Source organism: Ricinus communis, chromosome 3 (assembly GCF_019578655.1).
Source record: "Ricinus communis isolate WT05 ecotype wild-type chromosome 3, ASM1957865v1, whole genome shotgun sequence".
Classification (NCBI taxonomy): Eukaryota; Viridiplantae; Streptophyta; class Magnoliopsida; order Malpighiales; family Euphorbiaceae; genus Ricinus; species Ricinus communis.
Window position 1 is genome coordinate 28,034,812 of NC_063258.1, and position 17,330 is coordinate 28,052,141.

The window sequence follows — 17,330 nt, forward strand, 5'->3', positions numbered from 1 at the left end:
AGATGCTTGAGAATTGTTGAATGATACCTATGTGAATGACACTCTTATATAGCAAGTTTCAGAAGGTTTGACATTTTTTTTTTTAAAAAGGGACCCACTAGTTTCCTGTTCTCTAGAATTAGAAAAATATATATATTATCAATAATTGATTCTGTAATGTTAGCTGATATCAAAAATCTCACCTTTTAACAGATGCAATTTTTATCTCCATGCCAACTGTTCATTTCTGTCATCTTGCCAAAGCTTTCTTTATCTCAATCTTCATAAGATCCACATCAAATATGGTGGTTGACAGGGGGCGGATGTCATTTCTTTTTGCGCCCCTTTTCATAGTTTCATACTGCAGCCTCTTCGCAAGAAAATAAATAAATAATTGAAGTTGTATATATACTAGTAGCATTCTTTTCATCTTTTTTAAAATAAATTAAAATTTAAATCCGTTATAAAAAAGAAATATACTCTCTATTATAATAAGTTATAAATTTTTTAAGTCACGCCTTAAAAAGAATATTATTTTATATAGTAAAATTTATATATATAACTTTAAAAAATATATAATGTGATATTTTTTATTTTACTGTAATATTATTTTGTCTCACTAATCTTATTTGTATAATATGACTACATATTTTACTTATCTTATCTCCAATTTCTAAAATCTCACAAATAAAATTAAGTATTAAGCCAAAAAAAAAATTTAATACTAAATTCTCTATTAAGTTCTAATCTCTTCGTAGTCATAAATTTTATTTGGTCTAAAATGTACGACTATAGAGAGATTTTACCGTACTCTGAAAATTTGCTTTTAAATGTATCAAGTCGATGTGAGAGAATGTATTCTTAAGATCGCTATAAAGAAAATGGCGAGATACCACTATTTTGAAAGAAATACAGTAATTCATATATATATATATGATAGCTTCCCGTATTGCTCAAATTTCTTTTCTCTAATATGCTAATAACAAAATAAGGTTCATTTTATTACTTCAAAAGCATCTTGATTATCATGTTTTTCTTGATATAGTTAATTAACGGTGGTTATGCTATCTCAACAAGTCTCCACTTCAATCTAGTATGAGTAATCAACTCTTTAATATATTTCCTTACCGAAACCAATTAAAATCATGCATGAAGGAGATATGCATAGAGCATGCAAAATATTTGAAGAGATCTAGGAGTAGTTAAGTTCTGATGATCTGACAAAGATACCAATTTACACAAGATTAAGATTCTGATTTTGGGAACTAGAATTTGGACAAGATAGAAGGTTTGAGAAGATTTTCCGGGCCCAGTCGAGCAACAGAACTTATGACATCATTAGGCCTTAAGCAGTGTACTTATAAGGGTACTTAACTTCACTAATGGCCTAATTAAGCACTCATTTTGACAACATTCTAGTTAATCATATCTAAAGAAGCTTCTGAGTTCTTTTGCTTTATGAAATGACTGAACATACATGCAGGATGTTTAAATAATTAATTAGATTATGTATATCCAGTGCACATGAAAGTCAAATAGCATATATTTAATAGTTTTTATTGTTTGAAAGTTCCACTAAAACATTGTAATTAGGTGAACATTCCATTGTAATTAGATGAACACTAATGACATAAAGGGATTAATATCACTTAAGTACATAGCAGAAAATGCATGCATGTCGAAAGATGCATATCTACATTGTGCCAATTTTTGTTGACCGAATTGCATGCCTTGATGTAAGAGTTAAGATACTTGTAAAGATTGTGTTGTTTATGTAGGTTTTAAACTAACAAACCTAGAGAATAATTTAACAACTATCTAATATTCATATTTATAAAAAAAATTAAAACCCAACAAAACAAATAAAGAAAAAGAAATTATATTAATATAAATATATATGAGAAAGAACAGTAGTCGATAAGTAGATGAGAGGAGAATATATGCTTATGCTTATGCTTATACATATATATATATATATATATATATATATATATATATATATATATATATATATATAAAGAATATTGATCGACGTGGGGCTCGATAAATATCCATGTGCAAGAAACTCAATAGTTCTCAGATTTTGCAATAAGTAGATAGATTAGATTGCATTTTAATGCAAAATCAAGAACGTGATGAAACTAGCTAGACTGGTTCTTGATATCATGATTATTCGGCCGCTTTTGGTCTGTAACAGACAGACAATTAACAAACCAGTGTTCTTCACCAGACATTTAAGGATTTATTTCTATGTGCAGTTACCGCTGTATTATTTGCTTATTTGCTCTCCTATATACTTCTGGGGAGATTATGGATATTCTATCGATTATCACAAGGTGGGGTATTCTTATAGCATGGAGTATCTTTTATTATGTAATTTACGGCCTATTAGAATTTCAATGAATTAAACTGTAAATATAAATATATAATTTCTTGAATTTATAAACGAGTGTGAGAATATATATATAGGAATCATTATTTGAGTGGCAGTGTTTTAGAATCCAAAATCATGAATTGAGATCTTGAGAAGCACCGCTCCCAATTAACAGCCTCGAGGAATAGGCAGTGAGGACCCAACACTGTATAATAAGGATTTAATTTAATATTTTGATGGATGTGAAATCTTTAACTCTAACAAAAAGAGTTGTTTATTTACAGTCAATGGATAACAAAGAGTTAAGTGAGTTGCTATTAAGTTATATTATATATTCAGTGATGAATTCACGTTTGTAGTGTCAGGATCAATAAGAGACCACCTTCACTTGATATATAATAGTTTATAAAACACAAAAATACAGAAACAAAGTCAGTGTTAGGTACTTAAACAAAGCATTAGCATTAGCAAATGTCATCAAAATTAAAACTAAAACTAATTAAGCTTCCTAAAGTGGATTCCAACTGAGCAGCAGCACATACTGGAAGCACCCAAGAAACTATATCATTACCAAAGGAAAAAGACAGGTCAAAGGGAATTAAATGATTTCTAGACTCGTATAGCTATAGAATTTATACAACTGGACTGTTTTATGAAACACCAATTTCTTTTTTTTTTTCCTGCATGATATTAATTAAAGTGATTAGTTTTTGGATTATAGTCATAAGATGTGTTTTATTTTAATGGTCAAACACCTTAATGTGTCACATCTTCATAGTTAAGAGGCAATGTTTGTCACTTTCATGCTGTGCATTTGGACTACAATCGAAAAGGAAGTGTCTAAAATTGCTTGCCCTTTTGAGGTACGTCATATATAGGGAAGGAAAGAAGATTCTCAAAGTTCATGGTAATAACCGACATACTATAGGCATAATCATGTTATTTTGGCATATTTATCATATCTTAATACTATATGTTTTTCTTTTTTAATAGTTTTCTACAAATATGCCTGTGTTTATTAGCCATTACACTTCAGTTTTTAGAAAGAATAAAAAGAATATCGAGGGTTAGATTATGATTTGGCAAGTAAATTAACCTTCACATGAATAATTAAAGTCTAAATTTGAAAATAATAAAATTAATTAATATTTTAGATTCTACCATTCTGAATTAAATATTATCAATTTGAGAATACTACCCACGTATGACATTATATGATCACTAAATATTATAATTAGCGTTTGAGATTTAAATTAATATTGCGCGTCGGCATGCATCACGTTTTGAGCCACTCATCAAATAGCCTCAACCTTCCATTCTTTTCTGCACAGTGTTAGTATTTTGCCACAAACTAAATACATGGGAAAAACAAAGTAATTAGTAATTAGAATCAATTAAAAAATTAATTTCATTAAGAAAAAAGAAAAAAAAAAAGCTTTTTTTCTAATTTCTTTTGACAATAGAAAAAAAAGATTATTTCATAAATTGAAAATAAATTACAATATTTAAAAGAAATGAAATTTTAAACTCGAGATCTCGATCACTAAATGGTTGGTGGTTGATTTTTCTAATATAATATTTTGCGAGTAAGATGTTAGCTTAATTTAATAAACTTAATGGGGAAGAGTTATTGTGTAAAAAAAGAAAGAAGAGGTTAAATAAAAGCTTTTGATTCTTGTGATTGTTGGAGAAATGTGTATGTATATATTTAGTGTGTTTGTATGCAACCCAATGATGAGGCAGGAATCTTCTTAGAAGATACAATGCCAATGGGGACCTGCCACGTTGGAATCTTTATACCAATCGAGATGATATCATGTTAAAAGGAAGATAACTATAGAATATTGAGTAGGTCAGCTTTTTAACACTAACTTTGGTATTAAGGATCCTATTAATTCACCAAAGTTACATTTCCTTCTAATACATATTTTATAGGATTCTTCCTTTTTTATTTTATCTATTATTATCAACGTATTTCAAACACAATATGGAAACATCCTTGAAATGGTTTCTAGAATAAATTGAGTTATATATAGTCTATAAATGTATATATATGAATTTATGTTTCCTTTTGTTCATGTTTTGATTGATTCAACACGTTTTGTGAACCCCATGACGTATTTTAAGATGAAAGTGATACAATACCAAAGTAGCCTTTAATGATCATATCTTTGCAAAAATTCATCAAACAAAATTGTCATAGGTTGGAAATTTCCTGAAGGTTGAGCAATCATACTTATATTTAGTACCCAATCTGTTTTTTGTTTGTGATTCTTAGCGTTCATTATTGCAAACCCATGTAAGGTAATGTTCCCCCACTTTGATTTGACCCCGATCACAAATTCAATCAATGTCATTCAATTTTGTTTCCCTATCATGTTTTTGTACGTCTCAGTGTTTGTGTTTCTCCACCGCCAACCCTTTTTTTCTTTTTCAAATTAATGATAATAATAATAATAATAATAATTCTCCGCTCGTATTTTCTATTCATATTTTATTTTATGTGTATAGCCATTTCGATCGTCCAATCTCATTATTACACTAAAATAAAATAAAGTAATTGAAACAAATTATATATTATATAGTAATTTTATTTAACAAAAAGACAGTTATAATCTGTTGTACTGTATTACATATTTTCATTCTTTAAAATGAATTTTAGTTTTATATCTATGTGCCTGTGCCAATAACTTCCTTTAAAATCTCCTCTCTCTCTCATCAATGCATGTGCCCCTCTTATCTTTTTAATTCTCTTCTTAAAATGCACATATGACCTTACTATATATATATCTCTCTCCTTTTTTCCCTAACAGGTATGGTTAATAATTAACTAATTAATTGTCATTCTAGTTTCTTTAAAAGGATAAACTCCAATTCTCTATTTATAAAGATCTTAGATTTGAATCTCACTTGTTAGAGTGAGTTTTCCTTTTAAATAAAAATAAGCAAACTAAAAATTACAATGTATCCGCATCTTAATTTATCTAATTTCTTTTTAATTCATCATATATACTATTATGAATGAGAAAATGTTTGAATTCAAATCTTTTAAAATTCTTATAAATGAGAATTCTAACTATACAACGAGTCCCCTTGTGAATTTAAATATACGTCGCACACTCAAATTAGTGAAAAATTATTATTTATCTTAATGTATACATCACAACTAATAGAAGAATGACGAATATGTATGCGTATTTTATATTTTAATATTATATATAATTAATATATTTTTATTATTTAAAACTAATAAATTTATATCAATTATTTATCAGTTTGGTGTATAGATGGGAACATATATTGGTAAGAAAAAAAATTTCAAATTAATATCCATTTAAAATTGTAAAAATATTGAAAAAATAAAAACAATTCTAGCCATTACCGAGATACACATCACAAAACTCCGCATAAATTGATGCGGGTCGTTAGATTGGTGGAGTCCACGCACGGGTCTCACGTCGGACCACATCAATTGGTGCTGAATTTTGTGATATTTAATTATGGTGTATTCTGGCATCACTGGGACTATAAGTAACCTAGCAATTTGGTAATAGCAGGAGGAGGAACCATGCTGCATCCTGATTTCTTTCTTCCCTCAATTCGGGTTACAAATGTTATAATATATCAAACTATATTCCTATATTATAAATATTTTTTATGAGTTCAACTGTTTAAATATTAAATTTATTATTTTTTTCTTATTATTTCGATAAAAAATGTACTATATATCTCCTAAAAATATATTAATACCTAATTATTTAAATTTATTAATATAAAATAAAAAAAAAAGGAGGACTATTAATTTAAAACACCATCAATTGCAAGCTAAAAAAATATGAAACATTAATAAAAAGATAAGAAAATAAGAGAGAAGAGACGGCTGGGTAGGGTCTTTATTTGTCCCAAGCACACGGTTTGCTTTAAATCCTTGTATTGACTCTAAAATCTGATGTTGCCATAGCTGGTAAAGCATCAAAAGTTGCTCCAATCGGTTTGACTAGAGATAATGAATGAACCAAGAACAATGGACCAAAATAATAATTCAGGAGAGTACCATTAATATATCTATGGTCCTTATCAAATTTTTGTTCTTCAACTCCTGTGCTCCTCCACCGTCAAATTTCTTCTATTCCAAAAACATTTGTTAATCATTACAAAAACTATATACCGTGTTAGGTCTAAAATCACTTCACATTTTAAATTCAAGTAGCACAAGAACCATGAGAACATGCCAATTGAGTGGACATGACAAGCTATTCAGATATATATATATTTGGAAAAGGAGCTGATGCATATATATGTCAAGATTTTCATACTTGATTACTGATAATTACAATACAATTACTCTGATCACTAAATTATTAGCCTAATGATTACATTCTGGAGTTCCATCATATCAAATCACTCTACTTATACATATTTGTCCTAGCTTTATGATATTTTACCTTAAATTTGTGTATCATTTTTCTTAATTGCACGTCCCAAATTATGCATCAACCAGTCTTAATCAAGTACTTGCATATATTGCGCCTATAATTGAGAAAATTTATTCTATCATGTAGATTTACATAGTGTGAATTGTCATTCTTTTGTCAAGTGATATATAATTATTATCTTTTTTATTTGAAAAGAGAATTTAAGTACCATTGATTATCCGTAATTGAAAAAAATAATCATCCAATTTGTGATTGAAAGACGCTCAACGTACAAGAAATATTACGACGTTTAAATGTAATTGAATAGTTCATAATTTTTTCCGATGAACTAAATCCATGGTAGAATTATCAAATAACTAATACATTTTAATTATAAAGGCTCTAAGTATATTATGATATAAAAATGGGAAGTCTTTTTTTTATTAAATTAAAAGGTGAAAAAAGTCTTAAAATTTAAAAAATATGAATACCTATAAAATAAAAACATTATAAAATTAGTTAACAAATTTTAAAACTAACAATAAAAAATGTTAGCATAGCACAATTACACAGTTGTGTATGCTTTTGTTTTACTAATTCAAATTCCTTAAAAAATCTCAATTTTTCTAAAAAGAAATTTATATTGAAGAATTAATTAGCAATTTTTTTATTTAATATTAAGTTAATCTATTATTTAAATCTTAAAATAAAATTTCATGTTATCAATTGCCTAAGACCTTCACTGACGTTAAGCTAGCCGTGTATATGATGACACTCGAAGGAAAACTTTCCGTCTCACATCAAATCCATATCACCCATTTATCTCTCTCTCCTATCAGAAAGCAATTAGATATATATATACACTTCTTCACAATGATTGAAATCATTAGACTATAACTAGATAATTGATTAGCAGTCTATTATTAATTAATAAAATGTGATCCAAGAACCTCCACACAAACCTACAGATAAGACTGTCACTATTAAATACATCAATTCAAGATTACCTTTTTCTTTATTTGATCTTCCACTTTGATTTCGCATCACTTTCTTATTCTGCTTTTTATATATGCAAGTCCAATCCAATTCTATACATGTCAAAAACTATAATTGACACATGTATACATATATGTTAAAAATGTAAAAATTCAACAGCATGGACTGAGTCTAGGCACAAAAAGAAGAAAGAAAAGAAATCAATTAACCATCTCTTCCACAGTTGTGGAAAATTTTCAATTTTCCATCTATCATCATCAATCCATGTCAATAACTATCTTTTCGACTTTTTGTGGAAAATTTTCCATCTCCCATCATCATCGTCAAATCCATGTGACCCATCAATCTCTTTCTTTCCTATCATAAGAGTAAATATATATATATATGTATCCGTATGATTCTTGACTATATGATTGGAATCGTCTGTGTATAAGTAGATAATTATGATTGAAACTATATATAGTAGTAATCGTATAGAAGTAGTAAAAATGTGATCCAAGAACGTCCACATAAGCCTACAGAATCGATTATTAAGTAGATCAATTATACAGTACCTCAAGATTGCATGTTCTTTTAATTTCGTCTTCGGCTTTCATGTTCTACTTTGAATTATAAAGGCCATTCCAGCTCTATGCCAACCGCGCGCTTGCGCTTGGTAGAGCTATATTTATCAATTTATATATATATATATATATATATATATTATGTCAGCAACATATCAATCACAGGTTACATTGGAACTCTTGAAAAGGGGTATACTTTAATTTATACATTTATATTATGATATGCTGCTTGATTTAGCTTTGGAAAAAAGACAACACCTCGTAAATTGATCAAACACATGCCTTGCAGGGTTATACATGATAGAGTAAAGTAGGAAACTCATGGTTTGAGATCTTCAACAGCACATTAATTGGACTCAAGATTTGGATCTTCATACAACAGAAGTTATGGCATGCAGTAACTTGCTATTGCAACTGCAGAAGCTGATTGGAGAATAAGAGCAACATACGCCCACTTGAAGGAAAAATAATTCCTTTCAGTTATATATGTAGTTACTGCAATGTGCCAGTTTTAGTATTGGCTCCCGATAATGATGCGCTGCAGTTTTGAATCCCTTAACTATGTACTTGAAAACCATCTTCTATTGCATCACTCCCCACCCACAGATTTTCTGTTGTTTCTTTCTTTCTTTTTTCATCCAATGAGATACATGCACATGTAAACTTGGGTTACTTGCATGCCTTCAGTTTCTATGCCATTAATATATTACACCCCAGCAGCATTATACGTGATTGGTTGAAATGAGGTTCATCAAAGTTTTATATTATCACAGTGTTTTATTCAAATAAAAATTAGCTATAATGAAACTAAATTCTAACAAATTATATAGATTTTTTAAGTAAATTTCATATTAATAAGTCAACACATTTTATTAAAGCAAACTATCCTCTCAATTTAACACTAGAGAGTAACCTTTAGCTTAGCTAGGGCAATTAAAGAGGCAATTATTACTTCAATTTTAAAGCTTCTTCAGGAATTATAGCATTCAATACTAATGGATGACCTAATATAAACATATTTCAATACAAGTCTTGTCTCTTCTGATTAATGTAAAGATCAGAAAGAAATTCATAATAGAATATAATTATAACATTAACAAACTAAGCCCGCATATGCTCCTACAAAAACTTCAATATCAGAACCCTAAATATAGTTTTCTCATAGCTTCAGAAGAAAGATCAGAAATTTAGAATTAGTCTGGCTCCTGAAGGTATTATTATTTAAGTTCATACTTTGTTTACTGTATGGTGCATATTAGCTGTATATATCTGCTGCGAAACTCTATCAACTTATCAGCCAATAAAATTGGCATTTTGTAACTTTTCATTGTAAATTTTATATAAATTTCATAGCTCGAGATGCAAAACCTAAGCTTTCCGTTACGTATCAAGAGCCAAGTAGCCAACTTGGAATGACATAAAATTAAGGGCAATGGGAAGATCTATATTGTTTGTTTGTTTAATTAAAGGCTATACAACGAGTGGTGGCCCAAACATAAAGGTATAGAGCTACTATATGAGAGTTAGCAGTAGCAAAACACTTGTGCAGAAGCCAGTATATATTATAGTAGACTGCCCTTCGAGTTCCCGTAAAGCTTATCTCTTTCCTTGTCAACTGCTAAATTAAGTGTGTTGAAAGCCTATTTTTTTGTCATTTATTTATTACTACTACATACTTAAGAGCTAAGAAAATAGTCTTAACCTAGCGGTATATAGTTGGTGCATATCGCAATTTGTCTTGTTTAAATTTGAGTATTCTCTCTTTATTTGTAATTTGAAAAAAAAAATTAGAAATTGAGATTGACCAAAAAATAAAATCAAAAGAATATGCATTATGTGTTGGTTATAATTTTTCTTTTTCTGATATTTACAAATGGCAATATTAAAATATAAATTTAGTAGTTGGAAGTCGACCTAATCCCGTGTTGATTCGAGCTAGTTTAGAAATGCTATTGTGATTAGAACGGGATCTTAATAATTGGAAATTGTTATGGCTATGATTCTAGTTCCATTCTATTTTCTAAAATTGGCTGGTGCTAAAGTAAAATTGAATTAACAGATTCCCGTTGGTTGTAATTTAGATCCTAAAGAATAGAAATGGGAAGCCCAATTTTCTAAGGGCCGACTTGGATTCATCCCTTCAACTTCACAAACAGTAATTGCTATCTAGAATTACGGGCCTATGGAGGCATGAGTTACAAGCACCAAAAGGGCCCTCCACTATTGGGCTTAGATATTGAAAAAGAATGCTCAAAGTCCATTAAATGAAGCCCTTAATACGCCTCTTTGCGTTAGTTGGGCTTATGGCCCGTATATACTGACACCGGAAGCCATCGCACACGCACACTTGCTTAGTGTCACCGGAATTCAGCAAAACTGAGAATAGAAGCCATTTCCAAATGGCTTCAACGTCATCCCTCACTCCTCCAAAAGTACCGATGGAGCTCCACGTCACCAACAGAGAAAAGCTGCTTAAATCCCTCCGTCAACACCTCACTGAAACCTCTCGTCCCCTCCATGGATTCGTTCTTCTTCAGGTAGCATAGATAAGACATTCCTATTAAATGTCATTATTCGTATATCACGCGTGCGTATTGATAATTATGATAATGATAATGATAATGATAATGATAATGATCATCGTGTTTTGCTTTCTCTGTTTGACTATATAGGGAGGTGAAGAACAAACTCGCCATTGTACTGATCATCTCGAACTATTCAGGTACTTGATGATTAATTTCTACTGATTGTTATAGCTTCTAATTTTTGTAATTGATTTTTAATTATGTTCTCTAGGCAGGAGAGTTATTTCGCTTATCTTTTTGGAGTTAAGGAGCCTGGTTTCTATGGAGCAATCGTAAGCTATTTTCTCTCTTTTATCCTTTAATTGGTTGTTGTTTTTTATTTATTTATTTATTTATTTTTTAAGTTATAGTGTTTGGAAGTTCTAGAAATGCAAGTTCTCAATTCAATTGAATTCTCCTGTTTGAGATTGCGGTTGGCAAAAGCGCTTTTCAAATATTTCTTTTAAAACTTTTTTGAGTTCTGAAAACTCTTCTGGAGACTCTTTTAGGGAGAAATAGGTATATTGATTTTTGTTTCTTTATTTTCTTTTTCTTGAAAGCAAGTTTGATAAAAGCAATTTATATTAAAAATTTCTAACATTTAAATAAAAAAATTTTAAAATTGGTTTTTATGACATTTAACAGCAATTTCATACCAGGCTTCACTGCCTTAATCTATTCTATTCTCATATTTGGAAAAATTATGGTTACTAAAATTTAATTCTTATAACTACAAAAAAATCATTTATCATTGCAAATGAAAGAAATGGAAAGAAAAGCATTTTGAAAGAAATGAAATTATGCGGATTCAATTGAAAGGAATTCTTGCAAATGATTTATCCTAAACAAGGCTTTAATGCATGGCTTCTTGACTAAATGATATCCTCTTCCAAAATCACTTTGCCACTTAAATTGCAGATTATGTCATTTTACCATTTTTCTAAATTTCTGCATCCCTAATGTGATGGATTAGTTCTTGCATTTATAGAGATATACAGTTTTTGACGTGAGCATGTTTTTGATATTTAATGAGTTCCAACTTCATTGCATTATCAGTTGATTTTAATCTGGGAAAGTGTATGTATGCTTATTTGATCATCAGATTTACATAGATTGACTGGATGCGTTGAGCTCTAAAATTTGATTTTTAAAGCCATAGGTCCTTTAATTTTATGTTGCTTCAGCTTTTTCATTAACCTTGCTCTGTATCAACTATTGCATACATACTTATTCCACACCATTTAATAGTTTTTATGTTTTATTCTGTCATTTTTTCTCCTTGAAGGATGTTGCAACAGGGAAGTCTATTCTCTTTGCTCCAAGGTTACTTGCTGACTACGCGGTTTGGTTGGGAGAAATAAAGCCCTTGTCTTACTTTCAGGTATTTTGCTTTTGCTGTTCTTGATTTGATGTTTCAGTATCAGAATAATGTTTGTCAAATAATTTCTACATCTTTCTTTTGCAGGAAAGTTACGTGGTCAACATGGTTTATTATACAGATGAAATTGTGCAATGTTTGCATGAAGTAAGCAAGGGAGTTGCGAAACCTCTATTGTTTCTCTTGCATGGTCTTAATACTGACAGCAATAACTTCTCAAAACCAGCAGAATTTGAGGTTCCTGTGTCTTATACTGTTCTTCGAATACCAATTGTTTTGTTTCTTTGCTTGAGCCTGTAAAATGTGATCTTTGGTTCTACTTTTGCGTCTAAATCTCTGTGCAGGGAATAGAAAAATTTGAGACAGATTTAATGACATTACATCCTATTTTGACTGAATGTCGTGTTTTGAAGTCAGAGCTGGAGCTTGCAATCATTCAGTTTGCCAATGATATAAGTTCTGAAGCTCATATTGAGGTACATATTTGTGCGAACATCTCATTGACTGCTTTTTATATTATCATTGAACTTATTGTCCTCGTGTTAAATTACTTAACTACTGAATTTTAGCAAGAATTTGTATTGTTAGATGTCTGTGTCTCCTTGCAATTAGTGCCTTTTTACAAATGACAACTGCCAGTTACATGGATTTCATTTCAGCAACCCACATAAATTATTGAGTTAAAACATGAACTGTGAGATTTAGCATTATTTCTGATCATTGACTTTGTTCTGAAACCTCTTGATATTCTAAATCTAGACTCAGCTAGCAGTTTTCCTTTTTTTCCCCTCCTTTATGCTAGAATTTGCAAATTTAACCAGGTTATGAGAAGAACTCAGGCGGGCATGAAAGAGTATCAGTTAGAAAGCATATTTCTTCACCACACCTATATGTATGGTGGCTGTAGGCACTGCTCATACACATGTATTTGTGCTACTGGAGAAAATAGGTGAGGTTCATTAACACTTTAACCTTTTCTCATTGTAGCTAATTTACAAGCAACAGGAAACTATTTGTCTAAATCTGGTGCTGATTTTTTTTTTTTTTGAGGAACATAAGAATTTAACCTCAGAGTAGGGTTTTTCTTTTTTCGTCTTTTTCACATCTTGTATATTATGCTAATGACACTGTTAGGCTTTCTAAATGCACTTTAAAGAATTCCTTACCAACTGGTTTGCAGCTTCCTGTTATTAACTGGCTGATGTTACTAACAACACTCTTAAGTTCGTTGCCATCCCAAATTCTAAACAAAGAATGCGCCTTCTATTTCTGGAAACTTCTCTTACTTTATTTGACTATGCATGTTTTTTTTTAGACATTTGATAATATGGAAACATTAAGTTTGTATTACTCTAGCATTAGCTAACAGCCTTAATATCTCATAATTCAGTTCCGTTCTCCATTATGGGCATGCAGCAGCTGCAAATGATAGGGTATGATAAATTCAACTTCTTTTTTCTTCTAATTTTTTTTGTTTATTACTTATCCTTGTAACTTATTTCTGCATTTGAATAATTCTCATGTGCACTAATTGTTCTATTTTCTAGCATTTGTGTCTGTGCACAGCATGCTGAATTTGTTAAAATCAAACTCTTCTTTCCCTCAGATTAAGATTTGCAAGAAGAAAGAAAAGGAATGAAAAGTAAAAAAAGGAAATTCTGACAGGAAAAGCTAAAGCTTCTAATATATAAAATCCATTTCTTTTTAAATATGTTTGGGACGCAAATTGGATTCATGTAGTCACTTGAATTTCCCATTTTTCAAGAATTATCTGTTAAATCCACAAAATCTTTACAATGCCTTTCATGCAGACTTTGCAATATGGAGACATGGCATTGTTTGATATGGGAGCTGAATATAGTTTTTATGGGTCTGATATAACTTGTTCATTCCCTGTAAGTATACATTTTTACGATTACTAAAGCTTCTTTTTTGCCTGCCAAATGATATAAATACTGTTAGCATTGGCATTGCTTGTCTAAAGCAAGTACTTCAAGTTTATTAGTTATACAATTTCCAATCTATCTGTTTCTTCCTTCTGAGAGGAAGCAAATGCACGCATCGTAAATCATAAATGGCATGAGCTAATACATCATTCCGCATTTACGAATATCCATTATTATTTGTTGTTTGATAGTTTAAATTTAGGGGCCTTAGTCTTGATTCATGTTTTATTGTCCTCCAGGGAGTCTAAATGTTCATTATTAGCTTTTAATTATCCTTTCTTGAGTGGCTGGTGAGGATAAAGCTCATTTCTTTTGAATGTTTGATGTTTGTGTTTGGGATTGGGGGATGTAAGTAAGGATGTTATGCCCATGGACACAGCTTTAATGTTATGGAGAGTTCTGAAACAAAAAGTCGCTGTTTATTTCTCACTAAATGTATGTTTATGGGATATTGATTTGATGTAGGTAAGGGAGTAGTGGTAGAAGTATACTAACCAAAACTACTATTTTGCTATTGCTGATGAGGTCAATCTTTCATTTTTACTGTTCTTATATTTTGTTTTGAAACTTTAGTTTCTTGTGTAGGTGAATGGGAGGTTTACTAGTGATCAGTCCCTTGTATACAATGTAAGTCTAATTCAAGTTTATTGGTATAAATTATAAACACCACCAACTCCTTGTCTGAGTTTCGCAGCCCCTCCAAAGGACCAAAATAAGCTTACAAGAGCACCATTCAAAAGCATTTGAATCCTGTGTTTACCTAATGCATGCATGTGTTGGGTTAATATTTTAATGTTAAGAATTCCTACTTCTAAAATGGCTATTTGACAGGCCGTTCTTGATGCTCACAATGCTGTCATATCTGCCATGAGGCCTGGAATTAGCTGGTTAGATATGCACAAGTAAGGCTGATACTGTAAATGCTCTTTACATGTTTGCCAAATGCTTTTCTCTGAAATTGTTTTGTATATGAGTTTTGTGAATAATACCTTATGCAATAGATGCTTTATTAGGATAATTGCTAATTGGATGCAGTCGATGACCTGAGTTGTTAAAACAGATATGGTCCTATCGCATAGGTGATATATTTGGTTTTTCTTGGGGTTGGGCAGAATTGAGCTTATTTGGATTTTGATAGCAAGTACTGTTGTTTCATGTATGACATCAAGTATGATAAGAAAACAATTCATACTTCAAAGAATAGAGAAAGTTAAAGCTGTATGTATTTTTCGTAAGAACTAAAAGTGGAAGTGATGCAAAGAAGGCAGATAATAAAGTTACGAATATAACAAGGGCAAAATGCATAGGAATTATGTTCTTTCTTGATGAAAATAATACAAGTAACGAATTCTATGCACCAGTAAGGTTAAGCAAGATCTCAAGGTTATGAAATCTTGAAGAAGATGAGGTTCACTCGTAGAAGAATACTGCCTGTTTTCCTGACCAAAATGGTATTTAGAAACTTGATAAGAGATTTGCTGGTCTCAGCATATATTCATTATTGGAATGTCCTTCATAGTTATGTTGTTCTAAATTTATGAATTTTCTCGTGAAGATGAGTAATCTAGCATTTTAAGGTTAATATTATCTGAAATGTAAGGTTGTGGTTGGAACTCTCAGTCATGCCAGTGATCCCTCTTCATGATAAGTGAAACTTTTCTTTGTGATGCTCGTTCATGTTGACTCTAATTATCTCCTTGCTATCTGCAGATTAGCAGAGAGAACAATTATTGAGTCCTTGAAGAGAGGGCTCATTCTTGTCGGGTGACTTTAATACCTTGATGACATTCTATTTCACTTGAAATTATGCATCATTATCAGGAGGAAGAACAAAAATTATTCAAATATTGATGTTTTTCCTTGACACTAGCGATGTAGATGATATGATGACTGAGCGATTGGGTGCTGTGTTCATGCCTCATGGTCTGGGGCATTTCCTAGGCATCGACACTCATGATCCTGGTGGCTACCTAAAGGTACTTGTGACTATTATTGGTAAGTTGTGGTTCTTTTCAAAGCATCTTGATGGACTTGTAAAAGGTTTCACAATTTGTAGGGGCCCAAGAGATCGAAGGAACCTGGATTGAGATCTTTGCGTACTGCTCGAGAACTTCAGGAAGGAATGGTTTGTAATGGCCTTTTATTCAAAAAAGAAAACTGCATCTGCATTGCTGAGTTTTTGACTCCCTGATAAGAAAGAATAACCCATTACTTTTTATTATATAATTTAATAAAGAAACTGTCAGTCTAAACTCACACGACTAGTCTCATCAAATGTGCTCTTCCGCCCCCCCTTCTTCTTGAAAGGGGAAGATTGCCATTTTTAGACAGGTTTCTGGATTTTCATTGAAGCAAAAAATAGGATGCTTAGTTTGGTTATTCATCCATACCGATACAGTCATAAGGAGGTTGATGATTCTGAGCTTGAGATGTCTTCTTTGTAGGTGATTACGGTGGAGCCTGGCTGCTATTTCATAGATGCTGTCTTGGCTCCAGCCAAGGAAGCTTCAAGTACTTCTAAGTTTTTCAATAGTGAAGCAATTGGCAGATTTAAAGGTTTTGGTGGAGTTCGAATTGAAAGCGATGTGGTACGCTACTATGTAGATTTGCTTTTACTGATTTGCATTAAAGGTCATTAAATAACAGAATCTGAGAGTCAATTGGCTTGCATTGTCAGTAAATAGAATCTTTCTGCAACTGATATTGGCCTGCAAGATACTAATTGATTAATTGTGGTATATGCTGCCATGTGCTATTACTAATACTCCCTCTTCTTCTTAATACCTATAGCATGTCACTTCCAATGGTTGCAACAACATGACTAAGTGTCCTCGGGAGATTTGGGAAATTGAAGCAGTGATGGCTGGAGCACCATGGCCGCTTAACAAGGTCTCAGCAAGTAGTTAAGAGATCAAGGTTAATAATGGACCACCTTGTTGATAATAGTTAACCATGGTCAGGAAACTGCTTTCAACTGCAATGTTTTTGTTCGAATTATACTTGCCATGAGTCTACTTCCAACACAACTCCAGAGTGAAGTATAAACCCAATGCTTAATAAATGTCTAAACCATATTGCTCAAGCATTTCGCAGCCTGGTTACCTAAAATCATTTT

General features: G+C 31.2%; 1 protein-coding gene across 2 annotated transcripts; it reads left to right on the forward strand.

Moving 5' to 3' along the window:
- The first annotated feature begins 10,667 nt into the window (after nt 1-10,667).
- On the forward strand, nt 10,668-17,297 carry LOC8265089 (xaa-Pro dipeptidase). Of its 2 annotated transcripts, XM_002514114.4 has the most exons (16): nt 10,668-10,864; nt 11,000-11,049; nt 11,124-11,184; nt 12,177-12,272; nt 12,357-12,506; nt 12,614-12,745; nt 13,091-13,218; nt 13,660-13,702; nt 14,081-14,164; nt 14,801-14,842; nt 15,047-15,117; nt 15,926-15,979; nt 16,086-16,191; nt 16,272-16,340; nt 16,660-16,803; nt 17,006-17,297. In XM_002514114.4, the coding sequence occupies exons 1-16, from the start codon at nt 10,727-10,729 to the stop codon at nt 17,120-17,122; spliced, it is 1,485 nt and encodes a 494-aa protein (XP_002514160.1). In that variant the 5' UTR covers nt 10,668-10,726; the 3' UTR covers nt 17,123-17,297. The 2 variants fall into 2 exon arrangements, with proteins under 2 accessions (XP_002514160.1, XP_025012296.1); XM_025156528.2 differs by lacking the exon at nt 15,926-15,979.
- Nucleotides 17,298-17,330: the final 33 nt, after the last annotated feature.

Coding starts and splice junctions, on each gene's coding strand:
- LOC8265089 (XM_002514114.4), top strand. CDS start 10,727: ATGGCTTCAACGTCATCCCTCACTCCTCCAAAAGTACCGATGGAGCTC. Junction 14,843..15,046: donor ATCAGTCCCTTGTATACAAT/GTAAGTCTAATT, acceptor GCTATTTGACAG/GCCGTTCTTGATGCTCACAA. Junction 15,980..16,085: donor AGAGGGCTCATTCTTGTCGG/GTGACTTTAATA, acceptor CCTTGACACTAG/CGATGTAGATGATATGATGA.